Raw genomic sequence first — 16,934 nt, 5'->3', positions numbered from 1 at the left:
ATAAATAAATAGGCTCTTGAAAATGTTTCAGCTTACCAGCTATGGTACCTGTTGGCTGTGGGTTTGCTTTTTAATATTATATTAAGCAAGTTCCTGAATGACTGTAGCCAGATCTTAAAGCCAAGTTTTCAGTATGTTGTAAAATTTAAGAAGTGGCAAACTTGCATTAGGATTGGGAGATTAGACCAAGAGTCCTGGCAAAATGGGCTGCAGAGTATCAAAGGTGGGAGAAATTATTCTCAAAGTCAGCCAGTTTTCAAAATCCTAGTGGTCTCTCCCATCAGCATGTGTGAGAAGCAGTGTGCTGCCACCTGAAATGCACTGCTCTTGGTTCTGTGCTGCCAGTCAGTCCTTTGTGCTGGTCTCGATGTGACTCCTGTGTCACCTGGTCACTGCACAAAACCAGCAGAAAATACCAAGAGCTTTGCACCCATGTACAGCTGTGACCTGGCTGAGATGGGATCACTCAGGCTAGCAGGAATGTGATCGTCACAAAGGAAGCAGAAGCAAGGGGTTGGGACTGCTCTTTTCAGTGAGAGGGAGTTGGATTGGTTCCTTTTCTCGCCCGTGATGGCTCCAAAGGGGCTCGGTTTTGCTGGCACTCTGAGCAAGCAGCTGTGTGCTGTGTTTGCATGGGGTTTCTGCAGAGAGGTGACTCTGCTTGCCCTGATAAGGGATTGTCTCCAGCCTGTACTGGTAACAACTGGGGGACACTGATGTCCACTACCCTGCCTGTTTACAGAGCTAATCTGTGCCCTTAATGTGCTTGATCAAGAACACTCAGGGGTGGGCTCTGTTATTTCACACTTTCTCACACACAGATCTTTATGCATGTTAGTTTGCATACAGCAATGAGCAGTATTATTCATTAACCCTTAACGAGCCCATGCTATTGAGATTTTGAGAAAACGAAGAAATACAGCCTAGGAAGGGAAAGCTGTTACTATGAAATCTGTTACTTCTATTTTCGTGCCAGCCACTTCTGTTTCAGGAGAAGAAATAACCTCTCTGTTCCCTGTGCTTCTTTTATCTCCCACCCAAAAAAGCCTTGCCAACAGTCGGGTATCTCAGTAAGCACAGCCCGGTTGCTCGCCTTCAGGAGGCTGCTGCTCAGCTTAAAAACTTAACTTGCAGGCCACTCTCAGTGCTCCTGGGGATGGCAAGGGGCTTTCCAGAGAAACACCACCTGGGCCTAGTCCCTTTTCCCTCCGTGTGCCATTTCGCTCAGATGCCCAAAGAAGACAAGCATATATGTAGCAAGGAAGGGATTTAATTCAGCCAGGCCATGACTGTAAAGTGCCCTTTGACATGGATGAGGACTGTACAGAAACCAAGATTGCAGGAGAGTGCACTGACAAAAGGAAAGATTTATTGATCTAAACCCTATATTAATATTTAAGCTAGCAAGCCAAGAAACCCACAGTGTGCAACCTCCCTGGTGCAAGCTTTCAATTTGTACACGTAGTTATTTCACAGAAGATTCATTTTAGACAGTGGCATCTTCCTAGGTCTGTTCCCCACTGTATAGTGTAGTTGTATGGTATCCAAGGGCTCCAAAACCAATAAAGTCGCCTTCCCTGGTGATGCTGGAAAGCCATCTTCTTGTTTTTAACAGAGGGGAATATTCTGACTTGCTCAGTAAAAATGGTATCTTAAGGAGAATGGAAACAGAAAGGCTCGGTGGTGGATCCATACCTCTACTGTACAAATGCTTCTGGCCATGGTCTTTTGATGTGGAGAACCTGCCATTTTCCTCCCTTGGAACAACTTTACCGTAGATATTCCCAAGCCCTGAGTTGTGTTCCTGCAGAGTGTGTGGCCTGTTGTTTCTTTTTCAACTCCTTTGACTGGCAGTGTGCTTCATGGTCCGATCCCAAAGAGGAAGAGTTAATTAGGGTCTTGGAAGGGGATTAAGAGCATTTTAAACAAAAAATTGTCCTCAGGATGTTAGGACTACTTTGGGAATGAACAGGACACAGGAAAGTGGGAAGTGGGACTTTGATACATCATTTGCCAATCCCGTTGTGACCAGCCCCGAGTGACGTTCCTGTCACATCACGTTGTCCATTAATTCTTTTGGCAAGTTTTATTTCCTGCGGGAGTCAGCCACGATGAGTGGCGTCCAGGGATAGTGTTTCTCCTCAGGCTTTTTCCATGATATGCAGCTGATTTTCCAGCATGCAAGTCACACGTGCTGACAACAATCAGATGCACCTGTTCCTTGACCACAGCCCTGCTCCACAGATGCAGATTTAGAGCCCCTTAAAAGAAAGGGCTGGAGGGTGTGGACCAGTTGAGCTGGGTAATTTCACTGCCAGAGCTATTTTTAGTATAAACTGTGTGCTCACATCTAAGTTTAGAGTGATTATAATTATGTTAGAAGTTTTGTTACACAAAAATAAACAGCTGCTGGAGACTGAGGGCAGCTTGGGACCACAAAGCATTGAATGCACTGACTCACATGTGGCAATGCTTTTCCTAATGTGCCCATTGGGATTCCTTGCCTAAACTCTACTGCCTGCTTCAGCAAAGGGGTTTGCTCTTCATCGATTTCAGCGGGATATTTTTGGTTATTTTGGGGGGAGGGTTTGTTAACTGGGTTGTGAGAGGGGCTGTCATCTTCTTCTTTTCAGCAATGCCTGTACTTTGATTACAAACTGCAGAGTTTGCCTTGCAAAGAAACACTATATTTATGTATATACTATATTGTACCTATACGCTTCACATTTCCCTGGGCTAGTCTCTCAAATCTCAAGTCTTCTGAAGATGCCTGCAATGGATTTATGGATGTATGCAGAAAGTGTGGGCTGCAGAAGGACAGCGTTGACATTATTGTGCTTGCGAGGGGTTTGCTAGCCAAGGGCAAAGAACTTCCTTAAACTTTCAGTCAAAAACCAGTCTAGACATTTTTATCACATTAAACAGTCTGAAGCATTTAATAGGTATGTGACAGGAAAAAAAAGCAGTCTGAACTAGCTGACCAGTTCTCTTATGGGAAAAGCCTGCTGTGCTCAAGTTTTTATTCTTTGCAATGGTAATCATCATGCTGGAAAGGCTTAACCCTGATGAACACAATGCTCGTTTTCGACAAGTAAGAATGTTACCTTCACTTTCTGTGGGGTCTGCTGTGCTTTGGGTGTGATGCTGCTCTTTATTTTGATGGGCCCTGCCTTTCCTGGCCTGTGTGCCACTTGTTACTGAGCTGTAGGAGGCCAGAGTGGATGGTGGCAGCCATAGTTAAGCACCACTTGAGAACACTTCAGTTCATCCAGCCAGTGCAAATGGCAAAACATTTTCTCTCTGTCTCTGCAAGGGTCCCTTTATCAATTTTTATGATGTCACTGGTTATATCTGTGGATTCCCATTGCATTTGATGGCTTCCAAACAGACGGCTCTTTTTTGACCTCCACCCTTATGTCTAGAAGCAGCTCTTTCACCTTTCCAGGCTTCTTCCCCATTCATCCATTGGTCTGACTGCAGCGTGGGTCTGTACTGAAATCCTCACCTCCAGGAGCCGTGCCAACCCCACTCCTGAGCTGCCACAACAAATGACAGCTGCCACAATGACACAACATTGGCAGTGTCATTGCCACTTCCCTCTTTTTCTCCCCCACACACAGATGCCAGCACTTTGTTTCGTTGGTCTTTCTTGGTGTATTCCACCCAGTTCCTTCCTTTCCAGCCATATTGCAGTAACCCATCCTCATACTTGGAATAATCTCTAAAAATAGCCTTGCCAGTGCGATCCCAAATAATTTCCATTTAAGCTTTCCCGAACTATCTGCTGTTCTTTTCTAGCATGGTGAAAATGTGGCCATCTTCCCTCTGGATTTTAGCTGTGTTGGTCTGCTTGGGCACCTCATCACACTGTCTCAGCCCACATCAGTGTGAGACACCCCATCCTTTCTTCCTGTATCTTTTCCTGTTGTTCCTTCCCCCTCTTTTCAGTTCTTGTGCTTTATCTTCCCCACACATCCATTTCACTTCTTTCTGCTCTGATGGTTGTCTGGAATCAGGAATGTCCTCATGGTATGCACGCTCTCACTTCCCCAGTGACAGAGGAGAAAATGCTGCTCATCTCCTTGCCTGTGTGAGTGTGTTCCCTATCCTCTGCTTGTGCTATGTGTCCCTTTCCTCCTCAGCAGAAGTGGGGTCACAGCAGCAGGTGACAAGAAAGAACAGGAGGAGGAGGAGGAGCTCAGAGAAGTATCAGCTCCCCCTCTCCTTTCCTGCTGCTTGACACTCAAATTACATCCTAAAGTTAGGAATCCAGAGAAATTGCATCCCCTGACTCTGGTGTCGCCAGCTTGTCCAGAAAAATCTGAATAAATGGGATTTCTCAGCATGCTGTAGATCTTGGTGTTTATTAGGAGCTGTCAAAGAAGTGTTCCAAATGGGCTGTGTGGGCCAGCAGGCCATACCAGCACTCCTGACTGGCAGGCTGGCTCTCCTTCCCGTCTCCATACTGGACAAATAGGTTACATACCAACACTTTTATTTTTATCCCTTTAGGAATACTCTGTCAAATCATGCACTTGGAGCAATCAAAAACTGAGATGCCTTTCCTTCAGAAATTTCATATATATATTATGAATAGTTGAACAAACCCAAATGCATCCAGCAGGAAGATTTGGAGAGGTTGCTGGCTTGGAGCACTCTCCCACTCTGCTCTTGAATAGCTGACATGCCTGGTTTTACCCCATTTCTTCAACAAGCCATACATTAATATTGAGAGTGACATTGGAGGGGTGCTGTTCTGAAGTAATGTAAACAGCTGAATGCCTCAATAATGACTGTATTAACACTCTGAACTGTTTTATCAGATGAAGTTCTGAGCAGTCTCAGGCAGCCTCCCTTTACCCCAAAGAGACAGCAGCTGTCACTTGGATAGCGACTGCTGTGACAGGAAACAGAGCACAATGTCAAGAGAGTTGTTTTAATATTAGATTAGTAGAAATGAATATGCAGATTGCAGGGGTTCTCTGAGGCAGGGATTAGTGAAAGAGTCTGTGATGCCATGTTTTATGCATTCCCATTTTCTGCTTGTGGTTAACTATGAATTTACCAGATAAAGGATTGGGCATATTTTTTCTTTATCCTTGGTCACATTTTTTGCACAATCTTTCCTATTGTTTTCAGAGCTTCTGGGCAGTGGCACAACAGTCATTTAAAAAGAAACGTGGCTGAAACAAAATGACAAGAAATGCTTATTCTGCCACCTACCTACTGTAATGAAGGCATAATAACTGAAAGATCAGAACCTGTTGCTTTTCCTCTTGCTTCTCTATGAAATTAAAGATATAAATAAATGATAACCTGTTGCATCTCCTACATGGCTGTCCATATTTATCCTGCTGGAAAGAGGGCTTCTGGATTTCCAAATTACAGGCAGCAGTTTATTTTCAGCCTTGCCTAGTTGTGATGCACTGTGTTTAGAACCAGGACAATTCCATCTTCAGCAAAATGCCCATTAGTTAATGAATTAGAACTGGGTGTTATTGGTGGTGAAAGGGGTATTTAGCATCACTGATTCTGTAATTAAGACAAGTCTTGCTAGCCTGTTTAGAGGGAGGAAGAGGAGAATGGGAAATAGCAAAATGTCCATCCAGGACTCCAGAGCTGTCTGGCTCACCCCTAACTGCAGCCTGGATCCTTTGGCTCCTACCTATCCCAAAGGGGATGTGTGTTCTTCTGAGCAATTGATGATGAGTGTTGGTTTTGAATACAACAGGCAGAGTGACTAGGGTGAAAAAAATAGACAAGTTGAACCTCTACAACAGGGTTTAGGCTGGGCAGTTATTAATATTTTTCCCCATCCATTAAATGTCATTCTGATTCCCAGATCTGCTTTTTGCACAGGAGTGTCAAAGTACATGCTGTGAGCCCCATATAGTTTCTTTTCCTGATACTGACTGGGAGATATTTTTTTCCTGGGATGTGAACTTGAAATCTTGGCAGAAAAATAAAATGAAACCAGCCAACTAAAATCTCCATGGGGAGCTGCAGTCTGCTCCAGCCACACTTCAGCAAGGGCAGCTCACAGCTCTGCTGCTGCACTTACTTGAGCCTGAGCCTGTCACAGAAGTGAGCAGGGAAAAAAAGCTGCCCCTAGGAATCTCTCCTACCCAGGGTTTGGATTTGCTGCTGGCCTGGGCAGAAGGACAGTGGAGAATTTCCATTCCAACCTGCTGATAATACCCTCCCTGCATTCCCCTACCTTTGAGATGTGACTCGGGGTTATGATAGAGGGAGATGAAAACAAATGGGAGGGAAGGAGGCAGGGAGAGAGGGAAGGAAGGAAGGAACTACTGAAGTGCAGATGGCAGATCTGTGTTGGTTTTCATTCCATATTATCTTCTCCATTTTCAAGAACTGAATGCCAACCCCTGTGTCTCTAGGGTGGAAGGTGAATGCTGAGATGGAATCTGAGCAGCATTGCATCTTCTGACCAAAATCTTCTTACTGATGTCATGGGTTAAACTGTACGATGACAATCTTAAAAGTATCACCCCCCGCCGTGCATTTCCATGGTGACTGTAGTTCCGAGGCTTTATCCAGGGTACCAAGAAATTTGCAATTAGCTTAAACTTCCAACAAACACATTGCCAACTGTCAAATAATGAACACAGTTTTTTGATATTAATGCATTTTAGACTGCTGGAACAATTGCCAAAGATCACCTTAGCTTTGTCTGAAATTTTAAGCCAGCAACGTGGGTCACTCTTGTTTTCTCAGCAGTCATCTAGAAAACCAGCAAATTGTAATGTCACTTTCCTAATTTTAGATTATAACGCAACATCTATGTTCCTCACAGCTTATTACTTTTTAATATATCTGTATATTTTGAAAAAGATCCTAATAAATCATGCCTAAACTTTAATAAAGTTTGGTTTGAACTGAAGTACCTGACCATAGGAGGGATTATTTCAAACACGCAGGGATTTAGAAGTTATTACAAAAATATGATCTTGACCTTTCATTGCATTTTATTAATATAAAGTCCGGGCCTGTGTCAGTGTTTGGAAACAGACAACTGTGTCCTCAGGATGTGGTCATGGAGCAGCTGATATTTGTAGTTTGTTTTATTTTTGTTTGAGGTACTACATTGTGTTCTTTCCAAAACTTTTCCTTGCACTAAAAAAGGAAAGACTGCTGATATTAATGCAGTTTGGAAGTTTGTTTTCATGGTATTTGTAGTTAATAATTCAGTCTTAAAGCCTTGCAGTTGTTTTATTTCCTTGGATCCCTAAACTCTTGCATTTGTAATTGAAGTGATGCTCACTTAAGGTTGTTTGGTGTTTATCTGTACTCCCGCCTGAACTTTTTTTAGAATTTTAATTTCAAACATTTATTCTTGTCTTCCTATCACTTCCTATCTTCCTATCACATTAAAGTACAGGAACCACTTCTGCTTGAGATCTTTTAGAGCACAAAGCTCCAGAGTGAAGCTAAAAAGAAGAAACTGAAGTTCTAAATGTCAAAATTGCCCATGATTTTAATTCAAGTAATTTGCACAAACAATTTGTACAGGTGTACCTAAAAGTGAGAAACGCTACTCACTGGCTTAAGATGTGTTACCTATCAGCAGCAGATTAAACAACAGTTGAAATTAAGTATGTTCTTAATTGCCTAAACATTATATTGAAAACATTTTTTTTAATAAATCTGACAAATCCCATTCCTTTAGGTTTCATTGCTGGAATTTTACAAGGCGTCAGAATTTACAAAACTGTACAGAGAGAGTCTGAGCTTCAATAAGTCAGGAAATACTTGGGATATTCTGCAAGTGCTACCTGTTGGTTGGTTGGTTTGTTTTATTATTCCATGAGGTATCCTTTGTTTTAACACTGCCTTCTATTGAAAGCCACAGAGCGAAGTAATTAAACTCAATAAAAGTCAGTGCTGGTTGAATCCAGATACGTTGTATACATCTATCACATGCTATAGCAGTTCAGAAAGGATCTTGGCAGCGATTACACAAACCATTGTTTTCATCAGAGTCCAATTTGCTCTCTATTACTACCTGGGGATGAGATGGCTTCCAGGAAATAGGACACTTGATATTATACTAAACAAATCTTTAACGCCTCTAAGACTTCTGCTTGACTAAAGATAAAAATGTAGCACTTTTCCATCTTTTTAGACAACTTAATATTTTGTATGGTTGAGTTACTGGAACGAGACAAAACAGGGAAGGTTCTAGGGAATGGTTCCTCATCACAGGCTCACATTATGAAATGAAGTTTACCTGATGGATCTAAAGCAAAATGTTACTGTTAGATTCATACTGAATAATGTGTGTAAATGAAAATCTATTGTTACTTACTGTGTTTTGATGAGTCAGATTGCTAAATCCTCTGTACAATTCACAGCATTTTCCCTTCTGAAGTAATCCCTTGGGGAGACCTGTGCCTTTCCCTTTTCCTCTCATCTTTGTTTTTCAAAATCGAGACTATTAACACCAAATTTCCTATCATTGGAAGGAAAGAACAACTTTACTTAATCCGTGAAGTTTGTAGTTTTGTATGACTGGTTTATTATTTTATAACATACAAGTTTTTAGTAATGTCCAGTTATGATAGCTCTGCATCTTAGCTCTCTATTCAAGTCATATATTTTTCTAAGAATATGTATAGATTCTCTTATTGCTTTAGGAGTTTTTTTGAAAATGAGTAAAATTTTACCTTTTTTTTAAACTTTTTTTTGAAACAACAACCTTTGGTGTTGCAATTGCCGCGTTATTTTTGTTTTTCCAGGCATTTCAAGTGACATCTGTCTGAAGGCTCGTTTTGCTCAGGAAGGGAAACTAATAAATCTGGTTTACAATGGTGGCACACAAGGGCTGTTCCCAGTCCTATCAAAGATGTGTGATGAGTCCAGATGACTTTGGTGATCAATTGAAAAGCGAAACCCTGCTCCAGTGGCTTTGTATTGCTGCTGAGCAGAGAAATAATTTGCCTTCTTGGGCCTAGAAATGTCTGTAATTTAGAAGTTTGTGAGGAATTAGACCTGAGGGAATTATCTGAGCAGCTTTCTAGAATGGCTTGATTTAAATGTATTTCTCATTGTCAGAACGTAGTTTTGTTATCTTGTTGTAAATATGCCAGCGTAAGTTTATTTACAAAACCAGCATGTCTCTTTATACACCATTCACTTCTCATAAAGGCAAATGCTTTCCCCCCCAAAAAAGGATGAGTGGTAAGCACTTATAAAAAAAAAATGAGAGCTTTCAAATGAATAGGAAGGCTTAAGAAAACTCTAGATATGAACAAACTAGAAAGCCATTAGGACAAAAAGAAAAAACTGTAGGGAAGCTAGGAGGTGATGTTTGATCCTAGGAATCCTGTGTTTTATCCTAGGAATTCTGCTTGTTAGGATCCGAGGTGGTGACTGAGGAGCAGGCAGGACCAGGAGCTGGTACTCATTTCTGAGCTCTGCACTGGGCAGAGTTGAACTGGGAGAAATCTCAAAAGATCACCTCAGAACAGGCCCCTTCTTGTTGTGGTCTAACCCCTCAGCTGCCCCTGCATGCCAGTGCATCCCAGCAATTAAAATGAAATGGAAAATGAGACAAAATGGAAATTGAGACTGTTGCTAGATGATGCATACTCAGGCGCCTGTTGTATGTCTGTTGTTGTTCCTGGACCTTGTTTTGGGGAGAACTGGTTTAAGTTGCTTGCATTAGCTGTGGGATAATGTGTTTAAAAATAGCTTGCTGAAAAATTCCTCTTTAAAAAAAAAAAAAAAAAAAAAAAAAAAAAAAAAAAAAAACCCAGCCAAATTTGACTGTGAAACAGCCTGAAGAGCTGTGAAATCTTGGAATTGTTTTATAGTATAGTGTGGGCACTGCAGAAATTCAGCAATGTGGCTCTCCCTCTTACTTTTTACATAGGATTCACACTATAATGGCTTTTGTTTTCTTAAAACTTACTCTGAATTTTAAGTTCTAGAGTTGAAACCGAGATTTTAAACCAAAGTTTAAAAACCACCCTGTCTCTGCATTTTGCTTATGTTAATGTCAGTGCCTTTATGACCAAATGAATTTGACCTTGAGGAGTAAATATATGAAGATCTGATTTTTCTTCAAGTTTCTAGAAACATTTATAGTATTTGAATACGAAAGTACTTCGAAGCCTCATTAAAAAATGAAAGGGGCATTTTTATAAGAATTTCGGTGCTGCACTGCCTGTTTAGCCATGGGCAGCTGGATTTTCACTCTAGTCCACAGCTTTGCAGGGAGACTTGCTGGACTGGGATGAACTCCATAAAAAACCCCCAAAAAGTTAGAGAGGTCTGCTGATCTAGATCTGGTTGTCTTCGTAATGAAGAATCTTGTTTACCAAAGAGGAGTGCTGGTGAAAATTGTATGTACTTCAGGCTGGGGGGATGTCTTTGGGTGAGTGGGATGGGAAATAAATTAATTTTTTTTAGTTTTTTTTTTAATTGCTTCCTAGTATCTGTAAGAAAAACATATTCCTGGGCTAGATTACTAAACTCAGCATAGTGTTGGGTGGGTGCTGCACTTGAAACCCGCACAGACAGTAACTGGGGCAAGTTTAGCTGGTTGTGATTGCAAGAGGTAAGTGGTGAAAGGGCAAACACAAAGTGTGGAGCTTCCTCACCTCTCACTCAGCAAATAGGGATTCATTCCAGAGGCAAAAATAATAATGACTAAAAAGAAAATTTACAGGTCCTGTTACGATACTCGGGGCTAAGCAAACTGCGGAAATTGTGAGTTTCTGTGTTTGAAACATGGGGGGGTCAACTCTAAGGAACTCTGCTGTCCTTTCCAGCAGTGTCTCAACATTGACAGGATGTTTATGGGATCCAAGGAGTATCCTATCCATCATGCTAGCCAGCCCTGTGGGTTAGTTTAGAATATCACCTCTTTCCCCAAACATTTGTCTCCTTCATATTAACAGAATCCTTTCCTCCTCCTGTTCAGCCACACCTTGTCCTTCTTTTGGTGAAAGAATGAAAAAACCCAGGATTTATAGTCCACACGCCCCAGATTTAGCTTAGTACAGCCAAGCTTACAAAAGAGGAGGACTTTTGTGTTAATTAATGCTCTTCTGGATATGGTTAATTTTGTGTCCTCCCTCTTTGGGTACTCCAGGTGAATTTCATGTGATCCAAGTCATGCCTTCAAGGCATAAATCAGTGTTGAAGGAAAGTGAGATACTGCAAGAGGCATTTAACTACTGCACTTCACCTGCCTCTCTCTTGGAGTCATTAATTAAGTCCTGAGGTGCATTTATATGAGTGTTCTTTCTGCTTTCGTGAATGGTATGTATTCAGAGGAGTTATTATGCTTTGAGAACTCTTAAGTTAGTAAGAAGATTTGATTTCAGTTTTTAAAGGAGGTATAAAAGTTTTCAAATTAAAATTTTTGCTGCCTTTAAATTGAGTTCTTTAACCTTCTATGTCTCCCAGTTGAATCTTCACACATTTCATTGTTATTAAATTTCTCTAAAGAGGGTAATTCTTGATTTTCATCATAGTGAGCATATATGCATGCACATATTTGCAGCCATATGAATGCTACAATGTCGCGTTTGTTTGGGTTTGCTGGTTGGGATTGGGCAGAGGGGTTCACTCTTTTCAAACTGCTAAAAAACTGATGAAGATTAACAGAGATCCGAAGAGTGACATGGGGATATTTTGTATTTTAGTTTGGTGATCTTAAAAGCTAACAGGGTTAAGGAAAAAAAAAAAAAAAAAGGATTTTTGAGAGGAGTGTAAGAAATGTGAGACTGAAAAGAGCTTCTCTAAAAGCAGAGAGAATTTTCTTCACCTTCTGCACAGCTGCTAAAGTATAAGACTTAAAAATGTTGTTTGTTACAATCCCTCCAACTCCTTGCTGCGTGTACTGAAGCTGTTCCCTCACACTTCATCTGTCTCAGTTCATCTGTAAACTGAAGTGACCTGTGAGAGCAGAGCTCGAGAAGAGCTCGGTAAGGTGGTAAATAACGGGGCCGGAGTCCCCGAGACAGAACGTGATTGCCTGATGAATGATGAGCAGTCAGCCGTGTTTTCTGGCCAGCAAACAGCAAGGTTGTGCGAGGAAGGTGCAAGGCTGTCCGCCTGTGACAGAGGGTGGTGCTGGGGTGCTGTGTCCTGCTCCAGACCCCTGCCTTCGGAAAGGCAGCCGCGAAAGTGCAGGGGGCTCAGGCTGGCCGCAGGGTTTGAAAAATGCGCACTGCAGCACAGACTGAGGAGCTCCGTCTGTGCGATGTCTCCGCGATGAAGTAACAAGTCCATCAGGCTGTGTGAGTACCCAGCGAAAGGAGACGAGCCCCGTGAAGGAGGGATTTACAGAGCCCTGTTTCTGTGACTGGGTGACGAGCCCAGCCGAGCTAACCGAGTTGTCTGTGAGTAGTGTTAAGGTGATGAATCTTTGTGAGAGTTAAGGGTGTGCTCAGGCACTCTTTACGTGCCAGGTGCTGGAAGGAGCATTAGGATGTGCCTTACACGGGAGTTCAGAGCAGTTGCAGAACTTGGAGGGTTTTAAGTCTCAGTTTGTGTGGGGTTCAGCACCAGTGTAAAAGGGTAAAAGCCATTTACGTAGTCTTGGGACTGTGAAGGAGTATTCTTCACAGCCTTAAAAGTGCCACCACATTTCTGATGTTTTAGCACAGACTGTGTTAGTTGTTCCCAGAAGGATGGGAGCATTTATTGCTGCATGAATGTTGTATTTGAATGAACTTTGCTGCATGAGACCATCCTGATACTAAAAGACATTTAAATAGATAGGGGAACAACCACCATGCCATAAAAATAGGGGTTATCACTTCAGGTGTGTATGTTTTAAGTTTCCTTTGCCTCAAGAACAACCACTGAGTTTCCAATTTGTTGTGATTATTCTGTGTGAACTCCATAAGCTGCACAGAACATGACCCCATCATGATACTGCAGTGAGGTGGCTGTCCTGTTATCCAAGTTCCTTCATGAAATGAGGGAAAAGCAGCTCTAGGCTGATATAAACTGGAAGAGACATGAGAATTATATGTATTAAAAATAAAAAAAAAAAAATAAAAAATTGGAGTGTTCCTGGAAAGAACCTCAAAACATCTCATAATCCTCATGAATAAGATGATATTCCTTGTTTACAGAGTGGCAAGGGCCAAATGCACAGGACTGGCAAAAAGAAAAGGGAGTTTTTGATAAGATATTGGATATAGATGATCTATTTCCTTCAAAGCATCTCTTCATTGGGAGAAAAAAGGTACAGACTAATAGTTTAAATATAATTTAGCCTTTTGCTTTTTAAGATTAGGGATTAGAGATCTATTATTTTGAATTTTCATCCCATTTTCAATGAAAATGAACTCTTAATGCTGACATATATATATATAACTTTCAAACTGTATCTTTGGAAAGATACAGTATCTTTGAGAAGATTTCTGTTAAAAGTAGATGGGTTAACATGAAAATGTACTTTGCATGTTTTAAGTAGTAGTGTTATTTTTTTCTGTAGGAAATTACCAAAATAACTGTTCTTGAAGCAAATGTTGGACAGTCTTTTAACAGTTCTTTTGTTCTCATTTTTTTTCTTCGATGTTTTATGTGAATGAAAACAAGACAGACAAGGGGCATGCTATAAAGTTCTTAAACTCTTTTAAGTAGTTGCATTTATTCTGGGTATAAAATTCAGCCAAAGAAGACGTTTCTGTCTGCATGGATTGCCCAGGCTGTCACGCTCTCCCTGCAGTTTTATGCAGACTCTTTATTCCTCTTGCTTGGACAAATTTTCCCAGGCCTTGTGGCTGTGCCGCAGCAGCTCCAGAGCTGGTCACACTTAACCCCTGTGGGTGCCTCTGGGGACAGTCAGGAGTGGCTGAAGGTCCCCAGCTGTCAGTGCAGGACAGGGTGAGGTCAGCGGTGTGGCCGTGTCACCCTCCATATCCCATCTCACAGCAGCGCCATTCCCTGACATCCAGCACTCAGCCTCTTCTTGCCTTGCTGCTGCCAAGGCTGTTCCCACTCTGCTCCGGTGCCACATCAGGGTGCTGAGTGTCCTAGATGGCATTAGGAGGCAGGAGCAACCACTTCTGATTACATGGACTTCAGTATTTCACAGTATTTACTTGGGGCATTTTTTGCCCCATTTTCTGCCCCTTCCCGTGTAACCTGGAAGGCATTGGAAAGGTTACTGGATAATTTGCTGTCTTTATTGTAATGTCCATACAATGTGACTTCTGGGGTTTATTTTAAAATAACAATTTTGTTCACATTTGTTCTCTTTCAGAAGTTCACAATACAACTACCTAGTTTTATTTAATGGCCTGTACCTCTAAAACAGTATTTTTCCCTATGAATTTTGACATATTTATTATTTGTATCTTGATAAATTTGTATCTGGATAAATTATGATTGAAAACACCCAGGAATTTATTTAACGTAAATGAAATTTGAAATGAAAATTATATTTTGCCTCTGTAGCATACAGTTTAGGCTGTTAAGAGAAAATACACTCTGTCTCTGTAGCATCTGATGTTTTCCAGTAAAAAAAGAAGCATTTTTCTGCATTACAGTTTGTGGTATTCTTCACCTAGAGCTAGGTTAATCCCAGCCTCATTGTACTCTAGAAGTTACAGTGCAAGTGTTTTTCAAATAATTAAGTTCATACACACATTTTACAAGTATTTTCCATTTTAAAGGTATGAAACAAAATTACTCCTTGAAGGAAAGCTCTTGATTTGGAAATGCGCTGTGACTTTTTAATACTTCTGTGTGAAAGGAAAAGCTAGAAGTCACTTTTTATCCTGCTTGGCCTTTGAAATGCTCCGTTTGAAGGACAGTAATTGAACTGTGCTTTTCCATTCCATTTCAGGTTTTTCTCCCGTAATCATGGCAAAACCTTATGAATTTAACTGGCAGAAGCCAGTTCCCTCTTTTATGCAAGATGGAGCAGTGTTTGATAGATATGAAGAGGTAAGAAGCCAGTTGCCTTTCATTTGCTGTTCTCTTTTAAATATGCAGAAGTTCTAGACTATTTCATGTTTTACTTTCATTTTACACAAAGAAACTTTAATTTTTTTCTTGTAATAGCCCCAGAAATGTCTGTGGGGAGGCAATACCAACACACTTTATTGCTATATGTAGTTTTTTTGCTTTTAAAAGAAATGGCTTTAAAATATATTTAATCCCTCTGATTTGACATAAGCCCCAAGGAAGAGAAAGGGAGAATTGGATCAAAATATCTGTAACCTGTATAAAACTCTCATTTTTGCAAATTCATAAAGCACACTATTAAACAAAGTGAATCCTTCAATTTTTTTGTACTATCTATCAAATGGAGGGAGGGAGAATGTTGCTCTTTTTTTAAAATATATAAACTCAGGACCTGCCTATTACAAGGGAAAGTAAGGGAACACAGAACATTCATATTCTGATTCAAATGCATCATTTGAGAACTGGAGTGGTTTTATCTACTTTAGAAAATCAATCTGCACTCTATCTGAAATATGATTACTATGACCCTGCTTTCAGCTATGCTTTAATCTACATTTATTAAAGAAATGCAAAACAGGGCATTTTACACAGGCGGCTGAAATAAAATGCTGAGAAGTTTACCTTATACTCAGCACTGATATGCTGGTAAGAATAATTTTATTAGGGTCTATTTTTAATCTTGTTTGAACAGGAAATCTCTATAAGTTGAAGGTAAGTGCCTTCAGGGATATTAGTATTTTCTTATCTTTTGAAATGTAAGTAAAAGGTATTTTTTATCACGAGGCCTGCCAAGATAGGGATAGTTGGTTTACCCTGCATTTCCAGATTTGGGGCCAGATAAATGAAATAGATACTGCTGGACATGGAATTCCTTTTGAAAGGTGGTTCAGAAAAGCTTTATTTTCCCTCAGCAACCACTGCTCCAGAAACAGCCTGTGAGGAGCTAAATGAAGGGGCACAGCCTGTGTTTATTCTCTTGCACTTTCACCAAGAAACAGAGAATGAGCAGATACAGGAGGGGGTTTTTAGTGTTCAGATTTCGGGGTGGCATCAGAGGCATTTGCTGGGCGCCTGGGCCTTGGATGTAGGGACAGGGACAAGGTCAGGCATCACTTGTTCTGCTCTCAGCAGGCACCTCTGGGAGACTCTCCTTGTGGGCACACGTGGGGTCAGGAGCTGGCACCGAGGCCTTGCTCCTTGCAGCTGAATTTGCTGCCCCCAAACCCCACAGAAAGTCCCGCTTTCCCCCTGTGGAGCAAAACATCCTTCGTCCGTCCTGTGATCTTCTCCTGCTCCAAGTGTGCTGCAGTTTACTGCAGGTTTTCTGTGGTACAGTTGGGAGCCTGGCTTGTTTCCTCACAGAGGACTCTTCTCACAAATGCACCTCGGTTTTCAATTAAGGAAGTCAGGGAGTTCTGGATCCTCTTTTTCTTGAAGAAGTGATTGATTCTGCACGCTGTTTTCCTGCATTTGAGCTTAATTTATGATTCTCTAATTGAGGCTGGAGGTGTGTGGAGGAAATTTCTTTTTAAATTCAGCTAATCTGATTTTTTTTGCCTTGCCTGGTCTCTTTGGAATGCCATTTTTTCCTGATTTCTTCTACAAATCAATATCCTTCAAGCTCTGCTTGTCAGATACTCAGGCTGCAAAGCACTCACAGCATGTACACTGCCACAGTGCAACAGAAAAGTGCTTCCCAAATTCTGCACGTCAAAAGGAAATGTGGCCATTTGATCCTGAAGGTGGCATTGGCAAATTATATATTTTTTACCTTAAAGCATTTAATTTTCAATAATTTTTTTGAAGTTCCGTTTCATTAAGGTTTTTTATTGGTAAGAATCGCTGCTTCTATTAAATAAAACATCTTTGTTTAGTTGCAATGAGATAGGAAAATATTAATTATGTGCATTCCAGTGTCTCAAGCATCAACAATAAGACAAATCATTAAAAGTGATCTCTTTTTAAAAAAGCCTGCCTCT

The 16,934-nt window shown here is 41.0% G+C and overlaps 1 protein-coding gene across 3 annotated transcripts in view; it reads left to right on the top strand.

Moving 5' to 3' along the window:
* PLCB4 (phospholipase C beta 4) overlaps positions 1 to 16,934 on the top strand; it is a 186,766-nt gene that overhangs the window by 86,163 nt on the left and 83,669 nt on the right. For all 3 annotated transcript variants that reach the window (XM_066316540.1, XM_066316541.1, XM_066316542.1), the window contains one exon: positions 14,834 to 14,934. In XM_066316540.1, the coding sequence (XP_066172637.1) occupies positions 14,851 to 14,934 (84 nt within the window). In that variant the 5' untranslated portion in view covers positions 14,834 to 14,850. The remainder of the gene's footprint in view (positions 1 to 14,833; positions 14,935 to 16,934) is intronic.

Source organism: Sylvia atricapilla, chromosome 3 (genome assembly GCF_009819655.1).
Source record: "Sylvia atricapilla isolate bSylAtr1 chromosome 3, bSylAtr1.pri, whole genome shotgun sequence".
NCBI classification, from domain to species: domain Eukaryota; kingdom Metazoa; phylum Chordata; class Aves; order Passeriformes; family Sylviidae; genus Sylvia; species Sylvia atricapilla.
The sequence above is the reverse complement of the archived record's forward strand: the minus strand, read 5'-3'. Positions and strand labels throughout refer to the sequence as shown.